Source organism: Artemia franciscana, chromosome 13 (genome assembly GCF_032884065.1).
Source record: "Artemia franciscana chromosome 13, ASM3288406v1, whole genome shotgun sequence".
In the NCBI taxonomy this organism is placed as follows: Eukaryota; Metazoa; Arthropoda; class Branchiopoda; order Anostraca; family Artemiidae; genus Artemia; species Artemia franciscana.
This window is the reverse complement of record NC_088875.1, coordinates 41,107,040-41,128,439: the sequence shown is the minus strand read 5'-3', so window position 1 is coordinate 41,128,439 and position 21,400 is coordinate 41,107,040. Positions and strand designations below refer to the sequence as shown.

The window sequence follows — 21,400 nt, the reverse complement described above, 5'->3', positions numbered from 1 at the left end:
GTCGTTCGTCATGCGCCAATTTGCATGGGAACCCTTAATGCAATCAGTCTTTCTTAATACGCCTTATATGCCCCCAGAGCATAACTTACAACCTTTGCTCCAAGGGCTATGGGGGGGGGGTTGTCATCCTCAAAGACATATTCTCCAGACCTTTCAATTACGTTGAACGAAATGGCTATCTCAAAATTTCGATTGGATGTATTTTGGAAAGTAGTGGGCGTGGAAGGGGGGTTAGTTACCCTCCGATCACTTTTGTGTATTATAATGGACACTAGTCCAATTTGCATGGGAACCCTTAATGCAATCAGCCTTTCTAAATACGCCTTATATGCCCCCAGAGCATAACTTACAACCTTTGCTCTGAGGGCTATGGGGGGGGGGTTGTCATCCTCAAAGACATATTCTCCAGACCTTTCAATTACGTTGAACGAAATGGCTATCTCAAAATTTCGATTGGATGTGTTTTGGAAAGTAGTGGGCGTGGAAGGGGGGTTAGTTACCCTCCGATCACTTTTGTGTATTATAATGGACACTAGTCCTTCCTATTTCCAATAGAATGAGCTCTTATCGAAGCCTCTAAGACGACAAATGACCATCTAAAAAGTTCTATCAGATGCTTCTCGGGAAAATATGTGGTGCGGGAGGGGGGAGGAGTATTCGCACTCTGATTACTCTGAATCTTAAAAGGGGCACTAGAACCTTTGATTACAAATCCATTGTGCCCCCTCCAAAGCTTATACGATCACCCTTTCTTCATAACTTATATGCCCCAGGGCAACTTACAACCCTTGCCCTGAGGGCGTTGGGGGGAATGTCATCCTCAAATACGTAATTTCTGGACCTTTTAACTATCTTGAGCCCAATGGCTATCTTAAAATTTCGATTCGATGTGTTTGATAAAGTGGTGGGCGGGGGAGGAGGACTAGTTCCCATCCTATCACTTTTGAATATTAAAAAGAGCACTAGTCCATTCAATTTCTAATCGAATGAACCCTTTTCGAATTTTGACCGAAGAATGACCTTTCCTTCGATACAAAGTGCCCTGGTCTAAAAAAAAAAATAATACATTTCGCCCACATTGTTCTTTACTTAGGCAGCGCTATTGCGCTGCCTATGATTATTTTCAAACCTTCTAAGTAAAAATCATGTTTTTGCTGAAATAAAATTATTTATTTACTTATTTAGTAGCAAAATTCCCCATGTCTTGGCTCCACTTTTTATTGTAAGATTACAATAATTTAGGAATAAGGGTAAATTTTTCTTGATGTGGCATATTTTTGGCATATGTTCTGCTTGCGTCTGGAATTTGTTTTCAAGAATGGGGTGAAAATCTACTTATGTGACCGAACTATTGTTTCCGACAGATAAAAGTTATATATGTAAAGTGATGTATGGCTTAACGATGGGAAAAGTGGGTAAATGTCCTTTACATAGTGAGATATGCAGCCCAGAGCAGCGAAATATCTGCGGAAACCTTACCGTACCCCATCGCTCCTGCCTGAATAATGAAACACTATATCGCGTAACTTAATGTTTCTTAACCCTGGGAGGTGAGTTTCCGAAACAATTAACAAGTCAGGTTCGAAACGTCTTAATTTATAATCCAAAATGTTAGTATAATAGTTGTGTTTCAATATTTTAATGTTCCGTATTGTAATTTTCAAGTGATTAAAATCTTTAAAATTTTAAGGCCTTAAAACTAGATCTTTTTTTCAGTCTTCACCTCGCTTAGACCCATATTTCCTATCTTGGTCACTAAATGATTTTCCACACTTGGCGATGCTCTTCCAGAAATAATAGTCGAGCTTATTGTAAAATAATATGCAATATTATTTTTTCCACGAAAAAGACTATGTTTATAAAAAAACGAACAGGAATTAATTAAAAAAACTTTCTCCACGAGACACGTTCTTCAAGTAAAAGTAAAGAGCTCCATTAAGCCAAGACTGACCAAAAATTAAGCCAAATAATCTTCCAAGTGTAAAACTACCACATATCGCTTTTAAAAATACATAAAACTCAAATTGAAAAGAAATTACGATAAATAGAACGAAAAAAATTAAAATGAGTAGGGGTGATAACCCCCATGCCACCTCAAGATCAGAACACAGTTTATGCATCACTAAAAAAAAAGATCGTGAAATGTCAGTTTAATTGACACATACTGACATTTGTTCCTTAAGGATTCGATAATTTTTTACTTATGAAAGTAAAAAAGGTGAAAATATTTCAAACATATTTTGTTTTCAGTAAAGCGGAAATTGTGTTCAGGTCTTGAGAAGGCATGGGGGCTCTCTTTTCCATTATAATTACGTATTTTATCCACTATATTTAGGTATTTCCTGCTAGTACTACCGCTTTTACCTTTAGTCATATTCAGTGTAGAGGTAGGAGAACTTTTGTTTCAAGCTTACATTTTTCGTAATTTCAAAGTAAATCTACCTTAAATCTGTACACTAGCTGGTCAATCACATAAATGACGCTTGGAGATTGCGTACAGCCCAACGACTCAAATGACAAAGCGGGATAAAAAATTTTGGCGCTGTAGTCACACGACAGGTAGGACTGTAATATGAATCTGGCATTACTAATGGAGTCTTGGTCATGTCCTAAGATCAATATTCTTTTTGTTTTAAAAGAGATAAACATTTAGTATTGCAAAAAAAAAAAAAAATACAACATCAGTTTAGTGACTATTCTGATAAGTAAAAGTTTGTTTAAGAGCGTGGTAAATCACATACACTGCTACAAATAAAACCTTCTAACTAAATAGTTTGACTTTCCCTTTCGGAACTACAAGCCTTTCAAATAAACGATAAAATTGATACATCATAATAATAACCCGAAAACTCGAGAAAAAAGGACAAAAATATCCAAAAGAAAAAGAGTTTAAAATGGACGAGCGCTTCTTCTTACGTATATTATTTGTTATACTGTTATAATTTGTTATACGTTGTGACTTTCCCTTTCGGGACTACAAGCCTTTCAAATAGACGATAAAATTGATACATCATAATAATAACCCGAAAACTCGAGAAAAAAGGACAAAAATACCCAAAAGAAAAAGAGTTTAAAATGGACGAGCGTTTCTTCTTACGTGTATTATTTGTTATACTGCACTTTTAATTTAAACAAAGAATTTCACAACTCACTTACTTATTCTTAATTACTTTCTTAAATAAAAAGAATGAGCACTAATATTTTTTTTTCCTGTTCAAAAACGTTTTAATATTTGGACCCCCTACAAAAGATAGAGAACATCAACTATGCTGAATGACCAAAAGAGGTGTTAATATATGTAGGAAGGCGAATGTCATAATCGTGAAATGACGATCTCAAGTGTACTAACCTATTAAACAATACAAGGTGTTACTGTAGCCTAATTATGAATAAAAGTGTATAAAATTGAACTGAGTAAAAACTTACCAACTTCCAGATCAAGCTTGATGGCCTTCGTTTCGGAGGCAGGAATGTCGAGAACCAACTTGGTCTCTCTGTAGCGTAAGTTTCCCATTAGACCCATAAGTCTATTAACAATTTTTCCGCTGGAGAATATACTTGCGATGGAGTTCAGAGTGGTGATGGACGTTAATTTCTTGGAATCGGATTTATGTAAAATGTTAGCCTTCATTCCAAGAATGTCAGTTTCCACACCAAACAGCTTTTTAGACAATGGGAGATTAACCTAAAATAAGTGATGCTTAGCCACAGAAGTGCTCATAGTTAGGAACATGAAAATAGATAAGTTTATATTCAGCCAGTTTCACTCATTAGAAACAAATTTATTATTACTTTTTAAGAAAAACCTTATTGCTGAATGTACCTGCTTCTTTTCTGAGGTATTCATTTAAAACATCTGTTTCAGACCTTTCCAACGCATTCCCGACTGGAGAATCCCCATGGAAAATTTTCACAACATAAATCCCCCCAGAATATTCCCCCCTGACAGATCCTCCTGAATAATTCTCCCTACACATGAAACTGAACAGCCCATGGAAAATTAATGCAAATAACGCGAATGAAGGCATTCTGGAATATTCTGTCCGTATTCCAAAATAAATGTAGAATGTATGGGGTAGGATGATCTAGAGAATTTGTTTTATATTTTATTTTTTTTCATTCTTTTTTATGTGTTTTTTTTGGGGGCTATGGGTAGAAAAGAAGCTTCTTTTAGAAATGACAAGGAAATCATGTTTTACAAAATCTATAAAATCCCAAGATTATACTCTACATACGTTTTCTCGAGGGAGAGGAGGTGGGAGTCTAAAGGCTAAATGAATGAACATAATAGAAGCTTTCCAATTATAAGGGGTGAACTACTACCATAGACCATCGTTTTCGGTACCAGACCAAGTCCATAGGGAATAATCATTGCTACAGTACATCTTAGTCCCCACCTGCTATCCCCTGTGCACTTCCATTATAGGGCAACCCATCTATAGTTGCCACTTATGTCATGTTTTCAAATTACCTTCTTTCATCTTCATCCTACCCTGCTACGATAACTCATCCCCCTCCGACGAAAAAACACGAAAAAAATTATTAGAGATATTAAAATATAAAACTAAATACTAAGGGCTATGTTTTAGAGGAAAAATATAACTACATTAATCAAATCAATACTGCTGATTACCAAAAGAGCTGGGTATTTATGTAGTTTTTAGAAATGAATATTTACCTCTATGGGTCCTTTATGTTTTGTGACCATTTTGACATCACTGACCTGGTTAACAGGTGTGAAATCTTCAAAGTCTTTGACAGCTGTAAAAGGTTTAACTTGGAAATGAAGAACAGAGATCTTGCCTCTCATTGGTTCCATTTCAATGGTCATCTTTCCTTGACTAGGCTCCCCCTAGAAAAATACATTGAATAGTGGTTACAACCAAAGAGTCTAGGTAACTTCATAGAGCAAAAACTAGCGCCAGTGTCGATAAAAACTTTCGAACACCATCTAGCGTTGCCGTATTTTGAAATGTTTTAATTTAATAATAAGAGAAATTAGTATAATTGGCAAAATTAGTGTAGTAATAAGTGTCTGATCTAAGTTTCTGAAACAACATGACAAAATTTTGAAAGAATGCCAAGAAACAAAAAAGGGTCGACAGCGTTGGCGATTTTTTACTACAACTAATGCCAGTTTCCACTCTTGTAAGCTACCCGTAGTCTTTGAGTTGTAACCTTAACTAGTTACATTAACTTTAAATGGGGTCTTTAACAGTTTTAGAAGGAAAGAATATTAAGTTGGTACAATTTTTCTCAAAATTAGTTTTGAGCTCTGCCAAAGCCTCACCGTGGTCACATCTTTTGAAATAAAGCCTACTAAATAAATCCTTTTGAAATAAAAGCTACGAATTTGTGTTCATCATTGATTTGAACGTCACAGTTTTGCTTTTGAACTGAATATTGAAACCACTAAAAGTTGGTTTGGGAAGCCTATATCAGCTTTACTAATTACTATCAAAATATACGCAAACGGTCTGAATTTTCATATTTTTCCAGATTTATCGTCCATATAGATAAACTTGTATTCCAAGCTTCAATCTGGTCTGATTTCAAGTAATATGCCTCGAGCCTTCATCCTGATTGGTTAATCATGAAAATTGTGCTTGGAAGTTAGGCATTGGTAAACTAATCAAATTATGCATAGGCTAAACTATTGGTCCTATAGTCGTGCGTTATTTTTATACCATCCACAACTGTGACTATAATGTGGCTAAGGCATAAGACCTTATTAAATAAGATCGATTTTGGTGGCCGTGTGTTGCTTTAATCGATGTTGTAACAGAATTCAAATTTCACTTAACAGCCTGATCTCACGTTAATCCATGAAAACTAAATTTTAAACTCATTGAATACTCGGTTTGCTTCGTCTTCGATCAGATTTGAAAAGCTCGTCAAATTTAAGAGTTAGATATTTTACATTTTAATAAGTATGATTCCAATAGCTAAGTCTTGTTTTAGACAAGGTTTTAACAGAAAGGTTTAACGTAAATTTCATAACATCCATTACAAACAACATCTTTACGTTAGTGAAAACTCGGCTTGCTTCTGTTTCAAATAAGAGCTGAAAAATTCGTTTCAACGAAAGTAGGGGCACAAAATCACGAAAATTTCGGGGGGGGAGGTTTTTCTCGTTATTTTAAAAATGAAATTTGAAATAAAAACTGTTTTTGAAAACACTGCCGGGGAAGGAGAAGAAATTTAGTTTTTTCCTAAAGGAAAATATTGGAGAAAGGTATTTTGCATCTCAGAAGGTAATGTGCTATGGTAAGCTGTTTGTAGCAGGAGTAGGTCTTCCCTAGTCGTGTTTTTATCCTTAAAGTATGGTGGCGAACGCAGTTTTCTACTATAGTCATCTAAGATCGCCATGTGCTGCGGTAAGATACATGTGGCAGGAGTAGGTCTTCACTAGTCATTTTTTTTCCTTAAATTACGATGGTGAAGACACCTTTCTACTGTAGTCATCCCAGGTGGTCAGGTGTTATAGTAAGCTGTCTGCAGTAGGAGTAAGTCTTCACTAGTAGCTTTTTCTTCTTAAAGTACGGTTGTAAAGATAGTTTTCGACTTTAGTCACTCAGATGATCATGGGGTTTAGTAAACTATTTGTGGTACGAGTAGGTTTTCACTCGCTATTTTTCTTCTTCTTAAAGTAAGGTGGTAAAGAAAGCTTTCTACTGTAGTCATCCCAGATGGTAATTTGATGCGGTAAGCTATTTGCAGTTGGAATATCTCAGATGGTCATGTGCTGTGGTAGGCTGTTTGTGGTGGGAGTAGGTCTTCACTAGTCATTTTTTTCTCCTTAAAGTACGGTGGTGAAGACTACTGCTTCTACTGCAGTCTACTGCAGTCATCTCAGATGGTCATTTGCTGAGGTAAGCTGTTGGTCTGAGGTAAGCCGTTGGTCAAACCCAACTAATCAAGACACGAAAAAGGAAGATCCATGACACGCTTCATCACGGCCTGAAAACACCGTAGGGATGATAGATTTTCAAAACAAGGATAATTTTTATAAAAAAGATGCCTTCTACCTTGCCTATTTACCTTGGTTCTGGTTAGCCTCTCGCAGAGACTATCTGTCTTGGCTTTACTCTAATTAGCCATAGCTCTTAAGTTTTTCATCACTTCAACTAAGCTGATTTTAATTCAATAAATCAACGGATTACGGAAAGTTAATCCATCTCTGATAATCAAGAGGGCAGAACTAAGGTGACAGGTTTTTTTTTAAAAACAAACTTTAGTGCAGGGAAAGTAGTGGAATGATAATCCGTCTCTTAAAATCAAGAGGGAATAGCTTGGTGTTACAAATAATTTACATGGAATATAGAACCAGTTGTCTTCTTTTGGTGTTTTCTCAGGGTTTGTTCTTTTCCTATTGGCGATGTAGATTCGTTTTCGAACTCGGTGAATTTTTAAAGTGCCAAAACTGGCCTTCCGGCTATGCTCCGGGCGCGACAACTAAGACGAAAGGACTTGCTGAAGCACAAAAACTACCCTTTAGTCCAACCCTTTGGCGGCAGAGTGGATTGATCTTTGTTCGACAATACGAGTCCCAGTTGGCGTAGGGCCTAGAGCTGCTTGGAAACTTTGCATTAGTATTTCCAAAAAATCAGACAAGAAAAAGACTATTTATATCCTTATGAGTAACAATTGAAGCATTGATGTTAAATCATGCCGAAAGTCTTCATGATCATTACAGATATCAGTTTTTCTGTTTTAATTGATATATTTAAATTCAATTTTCTTAGTTTTACGTTCTATTGGTTTGTACATTTTTTTTATAGCCTAATCTAGGGTGTTTTTTAAGGTGAATAATAAAAAAAAATTAATAAAAGCAAAGATTTTTTCAGCCTAGAAAATGCTACGCTAAAAAATATATTCAACTAATAGCCAGAAATCGCTTGTCTAGAAGAATATTCGTTTTACACCGACATATGGAAGGTCAAATAGAATACACTAAAAAATACACTAAAATAGAATACACTGACCACCGGAACATTGAATTTTGACTTAGGCGAGATCATGAAATTAAATCTACACCTTTTCTACAACTTAAAGCTTGATTTTAAGTTATGCTTTCTAAATGCCTGAATAATCCCAAAATACAAAACTGAACAGGACACAAAATTCAGCAGTTTTATTTGGCATGACTCGGGATTAACAATCTAGAAGTACCTCTGACATTGTTGTTCTATCCAGCAGAACTAAAAAAAATTTTAAACAGGCTCAACTTAAGTTTATTTTTATTTTACTAGAAGTTTTACTGAGAATATGAACCACCATTCAACACTTAGGGAGATTAAGGGCTATCTTAGGGAGATATTAGGATATTTAGGATATTTAGATAATTAGGGAGATAAGGGCTATATCTGGCACATGGACTATAGCTGCCGATTCCTTATTACTATCTCTACTAATAACTCATTGCAGCAACCCCTACCCTACAATCTGCTCAAAGCTTCATTAATAAAATTTCAGTATTTTACTCTGTCGTCTATTAGGCTATAATTTCTTAGGGAGAAACCACACCTCTAGAACACTCTGCAGCACTGTCTGCAGTCATGATTTTGGTTAGAAAAACTCATAGAAAATCCACTCAGGCCCCACTGTGAGTCCCTCCAGATAGGGTTTTCTCTTCCAGGGATAGGGACAGAGGAAGGAGCTTATATGGGGATTAAAAACCACAACAACCTCTTATTTGAAATGGATAAATATAATAAGTAAAAATTAACCTTGATGCACATTGATCCTGGTAAAGGCAGAAAGATCCAAGTGTCAAGGTCGACACCAGAACTGACAATTTTGTTCACAAACGGGACATCATAAGAAAGTTTGCTGAATACTTGCCATCCATAACTAAAAAGGACAAAAAAGGTAAAAAAAATATATTCTCAGCGATCAAAGAACTAAGCTCCGAAATTGGAATGCGTTTAACTGAGAGGCCAAAAATAATTGATTTATACATGCTCCATACTGCAACCATCTAATATCCTTGGGGGCTGGCTTGAAAAATAAGTTCTAATATCAATGGTATTGAAAATTATAACACAACATCAGACTGATGGCCACTCATCGCATTAATGAGTGGTATCTTGTTACCCGGTTGAGTCTAGAGTGATATAGGCCAAAGCCTTATATTACAAAACTATATGGTAAAAATATTCCGAGAAACCTGGAATAATTGCTTGACAATAAAAGGCGCAGTTGCCGTAGGGCCTGGAGTTGCATGGACATTTTGCATTAGGATCTCCAAAAATCAAGCAAGAAAAAGATTACAAAGCGGACCCTGCCATTTTCGTGATGCGATTTGTATTTTATGTGAGCAGAATGTGCAGGTAAAATTTTTAGTTTTGTAAAACTTATAAAATAAGTAATTTTGTAAAATTTACAATTTTGTAAAATTTTGCAATTTTGTAAAATTGTAAATTTTTAAAACTTATAGATAGACTGTATATTTCTATCAAATATCGAGCTTTAGCTGGATAAGGGTATCGGCAAAAGCATTTGTTCTCCCCCACCCTTCCCAATAAATTAAAAACCCCACATATGTTAATTAAAGTGTCTATTTGGTGTTTATAGCGCTCCAAATTCTTTGTGTATTTACTCAGAGTAGAGAGAATAGGAAAGTACGAAGAGCAGAATGTTTAACTTCAAGAGTGAATCTAATTCTTGAACAAACAAAAGTGCTAACAAACCATATATCTTTTCCTTATTGCGATTTCTACAAAAGAAGCAAAACGTTTATTAATTCGAAAGTTCCCAGGAAGTTTGACTTTATAGCTTATCAAACGATTCGTGGTAACGAACTGTTTGATAGTAAGGAGTTAAGGGTAGTATTACTATATAGGGTAATACGGTGTAATATTACTAACATAGTAATAGGGTAGAGTTTTTTTTATTGTTTTAAAGAGTAGAGTTGTGACAAAGAGTCAAACTTTAGCATAAAGAGCGGGACGTTGAGGAGGGGACAATCCCTTTCATATACGCAATAATTTCTGTTCGTTTTAAGTTTTAATGTCACTCCTTACTTGCAGTTCAAAAAACTTGTTTTTTTTTTAATAAATAACGAAAAAGAAAAGACACCACGTACCGAAATTTGTGCGAATTAACTCAAATAACCCCCTTAAGTTAGAATGGATGCAAAATCATTCACAATTTTGCAGATTTTGTAACACTGCAAACTGAGAGTAAAATAAAAGAATGAATAAAAGAATACAAAAAATGAATAATAAAAAATTAAAAAAAACAACAACAAAACTCGAACCCCTCTGGACATAGGCATTGTTTCTCAGCGGAATGGACAACTTTATTGATATAAGTTTTATGCTGGAATTCGTAATATCTTCGGTGGCTGGCATTCTTTCTTTTTTTTTCTTAGTATTACCGGTGGATATTTGACTTGCAAATGATACAACTAAACAGTTTACTAAACTGCTTCAAGAGATAGATACCACATTTTATACCAGAACTGGAATGATTCCACTTCGGCCGTGATGATTCAAAAGGCGTGATCCCACGCGTATTTATAGCATATTTATAGATAATAATGTTCAAAGGAACACGGTCTATCGATTGGCCTAATATGAATTTCTACATCTTATTTTGATCTCAAGAATATCCTGCACTTAAAGAAAATACGACCAGAGATCGTTTAAAACAGCCCTAAATCGTCTGTATCATTCCCGTATGCAGAACAGGAGTTTGGCCCTTCTCCTTCATGGCGGAAGGGCCAAAGTCAGAACATTACAAAGGAAAATAATTCACGATAAAACAGATATAATAAACTACGGATAATATTGAGGGGGATGAGGGCAGAATAAAATCAAATTATATTAGAACGAAGAATAGCTTATGTTCTAATATCCCCTTGCTGAAAATGGAAAAACACAAGATTTATACCGAACTGACAAGAGCTGTAAGCTAAACTTAATTGCGCTGTCTTGAAGAAAAGGCAAGTTATTTCCAGATCACCTTAAGGAAAGGGTCATCGCCAATTTTGTTCACAAAGCTGATGAAGGTTGCTGCACCACTTCATTTTGTTCCATTGATGTAAATCCAGTTTGACAACTTTCTTGTCAGAATCATTGAATACAAGGGAGGGGGTTTTTGGGAGGGGCGATATGACAAGGCACTGATAATTGACTAAATTGAAGAAAAAAGAGAAAAACAAATGAGGGTGCCAAAAAAATCCTTTGAGGACCACACCCCCTGGATCAATCCTCGATTGAAGATGAAGTAAAAATAAAATGAAACTGGCCCTCCCTAAGCTACCGCTTTGACAATTTTGATCTTCATTGGCAAGCGGTACAATCTTGCAATTTTTTAACGGTAGCGGCACAAATATTCTCAAAGTATACGGTTGCTCGGTTTGAGCCCCCATCTCCTCAGATTTGTCCTTGTTCGGCTTAAAACTGGTTTAGGAAAATACAAATAAAAACATAGACTGCAATGGGAAATATTGAGAATCCCTAAGTTACCAAAATGTTTAAAACATAAACCTTAAAAGTAAGTTACGTCAAAACTACTATTTTTCAGTGCTTGCATTAAGGAGAGGTGAGCTAGTGAGGGCTGTTTTGGCAAACTGAGCAATTTACCTTCCAGTTATTTCAGCTTCGATTTCTTTGCTGCTCACAGCAACATTGCCAACAATTGTGTTGAGACTGAGCCAGTGCGTATCAACTGATAGAGGAATACCCATTGCCATAGGTACAGATGCATAGATGTCTCCAAAACTTGACCAGCTCCTGTAGTTGATATCGCTGCCCTTGCCGCTTTTAAGATACTTCGAGAAATCTAGGTAATTATAAAAACAAATCAAGGTGATACTTATAAGTAATTATGCTAGGTTTTTATATAAATTTGATAAAATTTGTGGCTTCTAATGATTTAAACAAAAGTAATTATAGGTAATTATGGGGGCGTATCCGGGATTTCTTAGGGGGGGGGAGGTACAAGAAAACTTTAAAAAACACATCAAACATTTGTTTATATTCATTTTTTTACGTTTTTACGAACTGGGCTAACTTTTTGGAGGGGGGGGGGGTCAATCACCCTAGCCACTTGGGTACGGCCTTGGGTAATTCTGTGTACCTATTTCTGTATATCTAATTATACAGGTAATTACATTAAGAAGCTCTATCACGTTCAATCAGCAATTTTAAGAGTTCAAATTCTAGATAATTACAAGCAATTACGCAAGGGTAATTAGTAATATGTAAAATCATTTTTATTGCGGCGTCTGATGATTTAAAATCTTCAGGATAACAGATGAGTGCATAATATTTGTAATTTTAGGTGATCATGTGAATGTAATTAGAAAAGGTGTGACATCTAAAGATTTGAAATAAAGTTGGTAATATATAATAATGCTTGGTAAAAAAATGGTAAATATATGAGGTAATTAGAAAAAAACAATTTCGCTTGAGGCTTCTAATGATTACAAATACTGGTAAGTAGAGATAATTTTGCTAAATACAAAAGCTGCATATAAACTTTTTCTTTGAATTGGGTTTCTTTGTAGGTAATTGCTTCTACCGGTATAATTGCATGGTGATGCGTAGAATTTAGAATGTTTAGAATTAGTATATTTATTCTTTCAAATAAATTCCAGCTTAAGAACAGCAACTTCTGAGCTGGGCATAGAAATAGGTATAAACATCATATAGCCATAGTTAACGACACGCATAGCCTCTAGAGGGAATGATGCATCTAGCCTTAAAGGCACAAAATATTCAAATAGCCCTGTTCAAGACATAATCTTTTTCATGGTTTGGAACAGAACTGTGCATGTTAAAACCTATTGAAATTATGATATTTAAGGGGTTTTTGGTTTATATTATTGAAGGGCCTTAGTGAGCCAAAGAGTAAAAGAGTAGATCGAAAATTGTGGATTACTTCTTCTATAGAATAATGCATAAGGATAGACTCTTTCTTTTAAGCATTTATCTCTTACAGATTGGTAAGCATTTTGTAGGAACCTATACTCGTATTTTCTTTGTTGATCAGATTAACTTGATGCCAATGCACAAGCCATACCACCATCATGCCTGTTGATAAAGCAGCTCAGATATATGAAAAATATGTTTTCTGATCATACTCAAGTCGCAAGAGCTAGGTTTCATTAACCTATTTCAACGCTAGTTGGTTCTCAAATAATGTCTACGAATACACTGTCTTTGTGTATTTTGTCCAGTTCAGCACATAGATAAAAAAACTGCTACTAAAGACAAAAACAGATAAAAAACTACTACTTGAACTTGAAATTTTCAAGCTTCTATCTTTAAAAAAAAAAAAAATGTTACTTAATTGTCAGTCTGCTTGGTTAATCATAAAAATTATGGAGAGAGCAAAATAGTCCAAATCATTAATTTACACTATCGCGATAATACATTATCGCTACTATAATCGGGCGTAACCTTGATTTTATCCAAAGATGACTTGGGCCTCTAAATATTTCGTCAAAACTTTCTTTTATTACTATATACCAAAGTAGTTTCTCTTGTCAGCCAAAGAATCCTTAAATTTTTGAACATTTTAGTCTTTCCGTATAGATATTAAGTAAAAAGATATTTCCTTATATAGAAGTAGATATTTCCTACTTCTACATACTACTTCTACCTCTGTATTTCCTATATTTTCTATATTTCCGATATTTCCTAGTTCTACCTCTACATAGAAGTAGATATTTCCTACTATATAAGGAAAATAGATATTTCCTTATATAGAAGCTTGAGTCTGATATGCTGAATATGATGAATATGATGATACGATTTCGATTAAGATCAGTTGGTGCTTTGAGGGTGTTTTTTCCCCTTTTTCGAAAATTGGGCAAGTTTTCTCAGCCTCGTACCTTTTGATAGGTAACATTCAAACTGATGAATTTTGTATATTTTGAATAAGCATCAAAACTTGATTGTTTTGATGTATCTATTGTTATCAAGATTCTGTTTCTTAGAGTTTCACTTATTATTGAGTCACTTCGCTCCTTACTTACAGTCCATTACTATGAACTGTTTGACTTACTTATTGCTATCTTTATGTATTCTAGTGTTTTCACATGAATTACACTACGTTTCAGTCCTGTGTTGATTAAATATCAACAATGAAAAATAGGACATACCCTCAGGAGGTTAAAAGGGTTCGATAAGCAGCCCCATATTAAGGAGGAAGAACCTTCATAGAAAGGAAGGACAGAGTCTTTTATCCTGGACAAAGAAAATAAATAGACTAGTGCCGATGATGTACGAAAAATTACAATAAAGTTCCCTACATGGTCACTGGCTAAGGTACATTTTTTTGCCCATAGTGACTTCAGTAATCGCACTAATGGCTACGCGCAGGAGGTCTTTAGGGGGCTGAAACTCAGCCTGATGACTAGCTCACTAGAATACGGTGTCTGTAAATACTACGGTTAAAACTCAAGTGTTCACTGGTTCTCTCAGCCCTTCAGGTTTTTAGACAAGAAATTATTGAAAACAGACAAAAAATAATTTCACTACTGTGATATTGAACATTTTATGAACTTTCCATGGGCAGAATGTACATGATTGTTGTGACCATGAAATAGAAGCTCAGTAGATTTCAAGCAGTTCGTGGTAACGAAGTGTAAGTAAGGAGCGACTCGGCTCAATAGTAACCGAAACTCTAAAAAACGAAGTTTTGATAGCAATAGATATATCAAAAGAACCAACTTATTATGCTGATTCCAATTATACAAGATTCATCAAGTTTGGTGTTACCCATCAAAAGTTACGATCTTAAAAAAATTAGCCAGATTTTTGAAATAGGCAGAAAACACAGCCTAAAATTCAATGAACCTTGATGAAAATCACACCATCAGATTAAACGTACCCGAGAACCACACTGTACAAATTCCAAGCTTCTATATAAAAAAATGTGGAATTTTGCTATTTTCACCAGAAGACAGATGACGGAGGAATCTTCCCTGGGGAGGGTAATCTATGGGAGGGGGAGGGGGTGAAAATTCCGTGGAAAGTTTTACACTGGGGAATTTGACATTTACGAAATTCTTGTTAATTGTCTTACATTATCTTTGCCAACAGAATTTTGCATGAATCTTGATGAAAATGACACCATCGGATTCAACGTACTTGAGAACCATACCGTAGAAGTTTCAAGCTCCTATACAAAAAAATATAGAATTTTGCTATTTTCACCAGATGACAGATCACGGAGGCATTGTTTTTCTCAGGGGTGATCGTATTGAAATATTGGTACTAGAAGATCGGGAGAGGGCGCATTTAAACCTAAATTAAAAGTTCTAGTGCCCTTATTAAGTGACAAAATGATTGGAGAGTAGCTGGGCCCCCTCCCATGCCAATTTATTTTTCAAGGTTATTTGATAGAAATTTTTATTTACCCGTTTTGTTCAGTATCGTCGAAGATCAAACAACTGTGTCTTTAGGAGGAAAATGACCCCACACAGTCCGTGAGGAGAGGCCTGTAAGATATGAAATTTGATAGTATTTGTTACTGGGAAGTATGCAGACATTTTTCGTACTTTTGCTTGGGGTGGATTTTTGTTGGGAGAATCTTCCCTGGGGAGGGTAATCTATGGGAGGGGGAGGGGGTGAAAATTCCGTGGAAAGTTTTACACTGGGGAATTTGACATTTACGAAATTCTTGTTAATTGTCTTACATTATCTTTGCCAACAGAATTTTGCATGAATCTTGATGAAAATGACACCATCGGATTCAACGTACTTGAGAACCATACCGTAGAAGTTTCAAGCTCCTATACAAAAAAATATAGAATTTTGCTATTTTCACCAGATGACAGATCACGGAGGCATTTTTTTTTCTCAGGGGTGATCGTATTGAAATATTGGTACTAGAAGATCGGGAGAGGGCGCATTTAAACCTAAATTAAAAGTTCTAGTGCCCTTATTAAGTGACAAAAAGATTGGAAAGTAGCTGGGCCCCCTCCCATGCCAATTTATTTTCCAAGGTTATTTGATAGAAATTTTTATTTAGCCGTTTTGTTCTTTATATTCGAAGATCAAATAACTGTGTCTTTAGGAGGAAAAAGACCCCAAAAGTCCGTGAGGAGAGGCCTGTAAGCTATGAAATTTGATAGTATTTGTTATTGGGAAGTATACAGACATTTTTTTTTTGTTTTTGCTTGGGGTAGATTTCCGTTGGGATAATCTTCCCTGGGAAGGGAAATTTATGGGAGGGGGAGGGGGTGAAAATTCCGTGGAAAATTTTACACTGGGGGATTTGACAGAATTTTTTTACGAAATTCTTGTTATTTGTCTTACATTATCTTTGCCAACTCAATTTTGCATGTGGAGATGTTCCGGGGGAATTTTTTTGGGGGGGTATTTTCCTCGTGTTTTGATTTACAGAAAAGTTTTGACGGAAGAGGACGTTCTGGAATGCTTGAGAAACCGATTAGAGATTAAAGTCTTTTTCAAATGAAATTCAGCTAAAGATAATTTTTCAGGCTGAATCTTCTGCAAGAAATTTTAAAGGGAAGGAAGAATTTTCAGCAAGGATGGAAGTGTCTGGAGGGCACTTAATGGGGGGTTGTACTTTAAGTTGGATGAAATTTTTGAATAGGAATTTACCGTGAGGGCGAGGGTATATTTCATGGATCCTGAGCCAGATTCACCAGTATTATTTGAAAACGAACAAAAGTAAAAAAAAAAACAAGTCCTTTTCATCTGAAAGTAAGGAGCTACATTAGAACTCAAAACGAACATAAATTATTCCGTATATGAAGGGTTGTCCCCTCCTCAATACCTTGCTCATACTTCGACTGTTTGTCCCCATTTTGTAGAACGGCTACTAAAACACAGGGGCCGTTTAATTAGAATAGGAAGCTTTATTAAAAGTACTAACAAATTTAGCGTAAAGAGCAAGGTTTTGAGGAGGGGGCAACCCTTTATACACGGAATAATTTCTGTTATTTTTGAGTTTTAATGCTTCACTTTACTTTCAGTTAAAAAACATGTTTATTTTTATTTAATAAAAGCTACATAACATTTGTTCTGTCCACAAGAAAAAAACATGAACATATTCATTAAAAAAGGACATTGGTTAAATAATTCTATGTAATTCTAAGGTTTTGGTCTAAGCTATTTCCAAGAATCCACTACCAAATGTATTCTTAGTCTATTACATCTTTTCTTCTTGATTAAAGGTAGGTAGGTAGGTTTTATTTTTATCCACAATAAAAACGTAAATAAAAATTACGCTACTAATAAATTATTGCAGCAAGAAGAAAGTCCTAAGGACTTGTGCCGCAAATTGCTGTTATGATTTATATCTTATAAGTAAATATCTAAGCATAATAACTCATGATTATCCACCTAGCCTATCTTATATATAAAAAACAACAACACATACACATGAACACTATACAACAAACTAGTCCAACTAATTATTTTTTACCCGTTTCAGCCCCCACCCCACCCCAAAAAACTACAAAAAAACATCAAAAACCTCCCACCCTCCAAAATCTATTAGTTAAATAAAATGTGTTCAATTTATTTTAAAACCCGTATAAAGTGACAGACTCCTTAATGCCAGCCGGCAGTTTATTCAAACAGAAGGTCCCAGATTATGGACCACATATGATGATCTGATTTTTTTTTTCATGGCTTAACAGTTGTAAATGGCTTAAAAAGATAAGTACTAATAAAAAAATTAATTTATCGCCAATTAATGAAATATGCAACACTTACGGCTTGAAAGTTTGCTAAACATGTCAGCTCTCAGTGGCCACATGCGCTCAAGTCCTTCCATCAGTTTCATGTGGATTACTCCAACTGGACTTTTTCTGCTGCTTCTTCTTTCGATATCTAAGAAATCTCTCAACTCTCTTAATTCAGAATGGGCTGAAGTTTCGTCAGAAGGTTTCATTAGACTTGGAATCAAACTGCTAATGCTCTTCTCAGTTGTTTCTTCCCCCATAATGCTGAACTGAATATGTTTTAACAAAAGTTTTAATATCATAGTTTTTTTTTCAGAAAAGGATAGAGGAGCATAGCAAAAAATAAAAGTCGCCAAAATGTAAAGGAGATATGAGAAAAAGTTAACATACATCATACTAAAAAATTGATGATTTTGAAAAGATGGCTATAAAAAAAAATTTCTAAGCAGGTTTTATAGATTGGGAAAAAATTGTAACTTTTGTCACTATCTTCTGAGTCTATTATTCTGAACTAGTTGAAATCATTACCATCAATATGTTTTTGTTTAATTTTCAAAAACAGAGCCAATAGGTTATACCGAAGGTGAGTTAAATGGAAAAAAAAGTCGACAAGAAACAAATGGGATATAAGGAAAATATGTATAAAATTATGTATTATGTTATTGAGTAAAATTGGGTATTATAAAAACTTTTAAAAATTTGACGACTTGTTCCTTAACTGGTTTCATAGATTAAGAATAACGTAGCTTTTGTCACTATCTTCTGATTCTACTATTCTGAACTAGTTGAAATAATTACCATTGATATGTTTCTGTCTCGTTATTCAAGACAGAGTCAAAGTTACACTGAAGGTAGGTTAAATGGTGAAAAAAGCCCTCTTACGATCTTTTAGGATCACTGGTTGAATAAAATCTCCCCTAGTAAAAATATACAATAAAAACGCATCTGTATTCAGGCAAAAAAAAAAATCCGAAATTCCACATTTTGTATATTTTGCATATAAAGACTCGAAACCTCTACAGCGGGGTTCTCTGATATGCTGAATCTGATGCTATGAATTTCATTAAGATCATTGGATGTCTTTTTAAAATTGGGAATCTTTTCTGAGGCTCGTAAATTTTGATGGGTAACATTAAACTTGGTGAATTTTATTTATTTTGAATTAACCTCAAAATTCGATTCGTTTAGTGTATCTATTATCATCAAGACTCAGTTTCTCAGAGCGTCGATTACTATTGAGCCACATCGCTTCTTACTTACTGTTTGTTACCAAGAACTGTTTGATACTACACTCAACTTGTCCGAAATTCTTCATCAGCAATGTAATTTGCTAAGTATATTTGTAAATTTAAGTTTACGTCAGTATAAACTAAGTAAATGTAAATTTGCTAAGGAAGTTACAGTGAGAGAGAGTAAAAGGGCAAAAAAGAAGATTTTACAAAAGGCAAAAGATATTTGTGGAAAAGAGTAAAAAATGGGAATAAAAAAAATGATTTAAAAATCAATGATTCTAAAAAGAACTGGTAAAAAAAAGTGTTGTTTCTATTGTACCTGGGTCAGTTCTTGTTTTTTTTTCTCTTAAGTCGGGACAGCAGCTTGCCAATTTTAGTATCGAAAAAGTCCAAAGGAATGTAAACTCAATTATGCCAACTGCTAATTTCTTTGCACAAGAATATCATTGAAGTAGGCCTCGCTCTTTACGCTAAATTTTTTTATTGTTTTAAAAAGTAGAGTTGTGAGAAAGAGTCAAACTTTAACGCAAAGAGTGGGCCGTTGAGGAGGGGACAACCCCTTTCATATACGGAATAATTTTTATTCTTTTTAAGTTTTAATGTCACTTCTTACTTGCCGTTAAAAAAAAGAACTTGTTTTTTTATTATTTCATATATAAAGGATCCATTATAGTTATAACGGTAAGAAAAGGCAGGCAAAACAATTCCCAGGGCCCCCCTCTTAGAGCCAAATCAAAAGATTGCTAGAGCTGACAAAATATTACTTGACACAGCTCCCATAGAGCCAAGGAGCTCCTTACACACAGGGAGATACTATCATATAGGGAGATACGGATACTAGGGAGATTTCATAAGGTACCAGAATTAGCAAGCTGCCGTCCCAACTTCTAATGCCTTAGAAAAGCTAGCTACCCTATTCCTAGGTCCCAAAGAGAGCGGCTCGGATGTCAAGATCCCGATCTGAGTGAAAACAAAAGAGAGTTATATTAAATTTGGAACAAACTACCAACGATTTTCTCAACGATCTCCTTGGCTAGCATACGAAACTGAATATGCTTTAAAATTTCCATCACAAGTATATTTTTGTCTCACTTTATTTCGAAAGGATAAAATAAAATTGACGAGAGAAATAAAAATGAGACAATAGACAAAAGAAGAAAAATGTCATCATAAGAACATTGTAAAAACGCAGTTATTTTAAAAAGAAAGTTTCATTATAATGAGGTTTAATTAGATAAGCTATGAGTAGGTTTAAGGCCTCGTTCAAGTACTTATCTATATTAACTACTAAAGTAGGAAAACAGTCTTCTATTTCAATTTTTTTTTACATTTATATTTTATTATTCATTATTTATTATATTTTATACGTTATTTAATATATATTATTTATTGTTTGATATTTATTATTTATTATTGTATTTTATTGTTTTTTTTTTATGTTCGGTTGTATGGTGTGCGTTTGTTTCTGTGTTTGTGCTGTTGCATTGGCGATTTCTTTTTTCACTATAGAAACTCTAATGCCAGTTGTGTCGCAGTTGTATCCCCAGCTTGTGTCCTATTATGCTACAGCAAATGTGACTGAAGAAACTTTATTTAGGTATTGTCATTTTTTTTTTCCAAAAGGAGAAAAAACGAGATTAAGTGAGGGGGAAAAGGCGAAAAGAAGATAGTATAAAACGTAAAAGAGACAGTGAAAACAAGAAAAAAGTAAGCACTGTAAAACAAACAGTAAAAATTGGTGACATTTTCATCTTTTTTAAAAAGAAGGTTAATAAGTTGAACAAATAAGGGGAGAAGTCGAAGAAGAGAGATGATCAAAGGCAAATGATGAATGGGAAGATCAACAAAATATTATGAAAACACAACCAAAAATGGCGATATAATACAATAAAAAGCGAGATAAAAAATTGAAGTTATAAATCTATTTTTGCACTTTTTAAAGAAGAGTCAATAAGTGAAAAAAAGGGAGAGTAAAGGACTAGAAAGAATTATTGGTAATTGATACTATAATAGGTAACATACATATATACTTTATTAGTATTGTTTCTTTGAAGTAGGAATGAAACTTTGACTTACTTTTGATACACTAAAATCGAAATGCCCCTCTTTAACTCCAATATCCAAGAAAGTCTTGATTGGAAAAGGAGATGAGTCAGTAAACAAAGATCCAGCTTCGGTGTAATAGCCTGTATCTTCATCTATGTCATAATAAGATCCTACATAGTGGCTAGAGCCAGTTGCACTGACTCGCATAGGCTTCACAAGAGGCAACACTGCTCTGGCTTTCTTCATACTAGAAAGTTTGAAGTCTAAGAAACGTTTTGAATATTTCTATGCTGCTGGACTTTGAAATTAGATAATTGCCAGATTTGTGGGTGGTTACACCCATCTAAAGGGTCTTTACCTTGTGGCACTTAGAACGCTCAAGTTATGCATGCAAGGTACACCAACCCCTGCATAGCCAAAAAGCAGCCGAATATACCCTGGCATATGG

At 34.8% G+C, this 21,400-nt stretch overlaps 1 protein-coding gene across 1 annotated transcript in view; it reads right to left on the bottom strand.

The window, feature by feature from the left end:
• The window catches only part of LOC136034936 (vitellogenin-2-like), a 98,591-nt gene that overhangs the window by 23,811 nt on the left and 53,380 nt on the right, over positions 1-21,400 (bottom strand). The window contains exons 18-23 of the mRNA XM_065716470.1: positions 20,983-21,199; positions 17,706-17,943; positions 11,592-11,790; positions 8,730-8,853; positions 4,679-4,852; positions 3,427-3,685 (exon numbers count right to left, since the gene is read on the bottom strand). Of these exons, the coding sequence (XP_065572542.1) occupies positions 3,427-3,685; positions 4,679-4,852; positions 8,730-8,853; positions 11,592-11,790; positions 17,706-17,943; positions 20,983-21,199 (1,211 nt within the window). The remainder of the gene's footprint in view (positions 1-3,426; positions 3,686-4,678; positions 4,853-8,729; positions 8,854-11,591; positions 11,791-17,705; positions 17,944-20,982; positions 21,200-21,400) is intronic.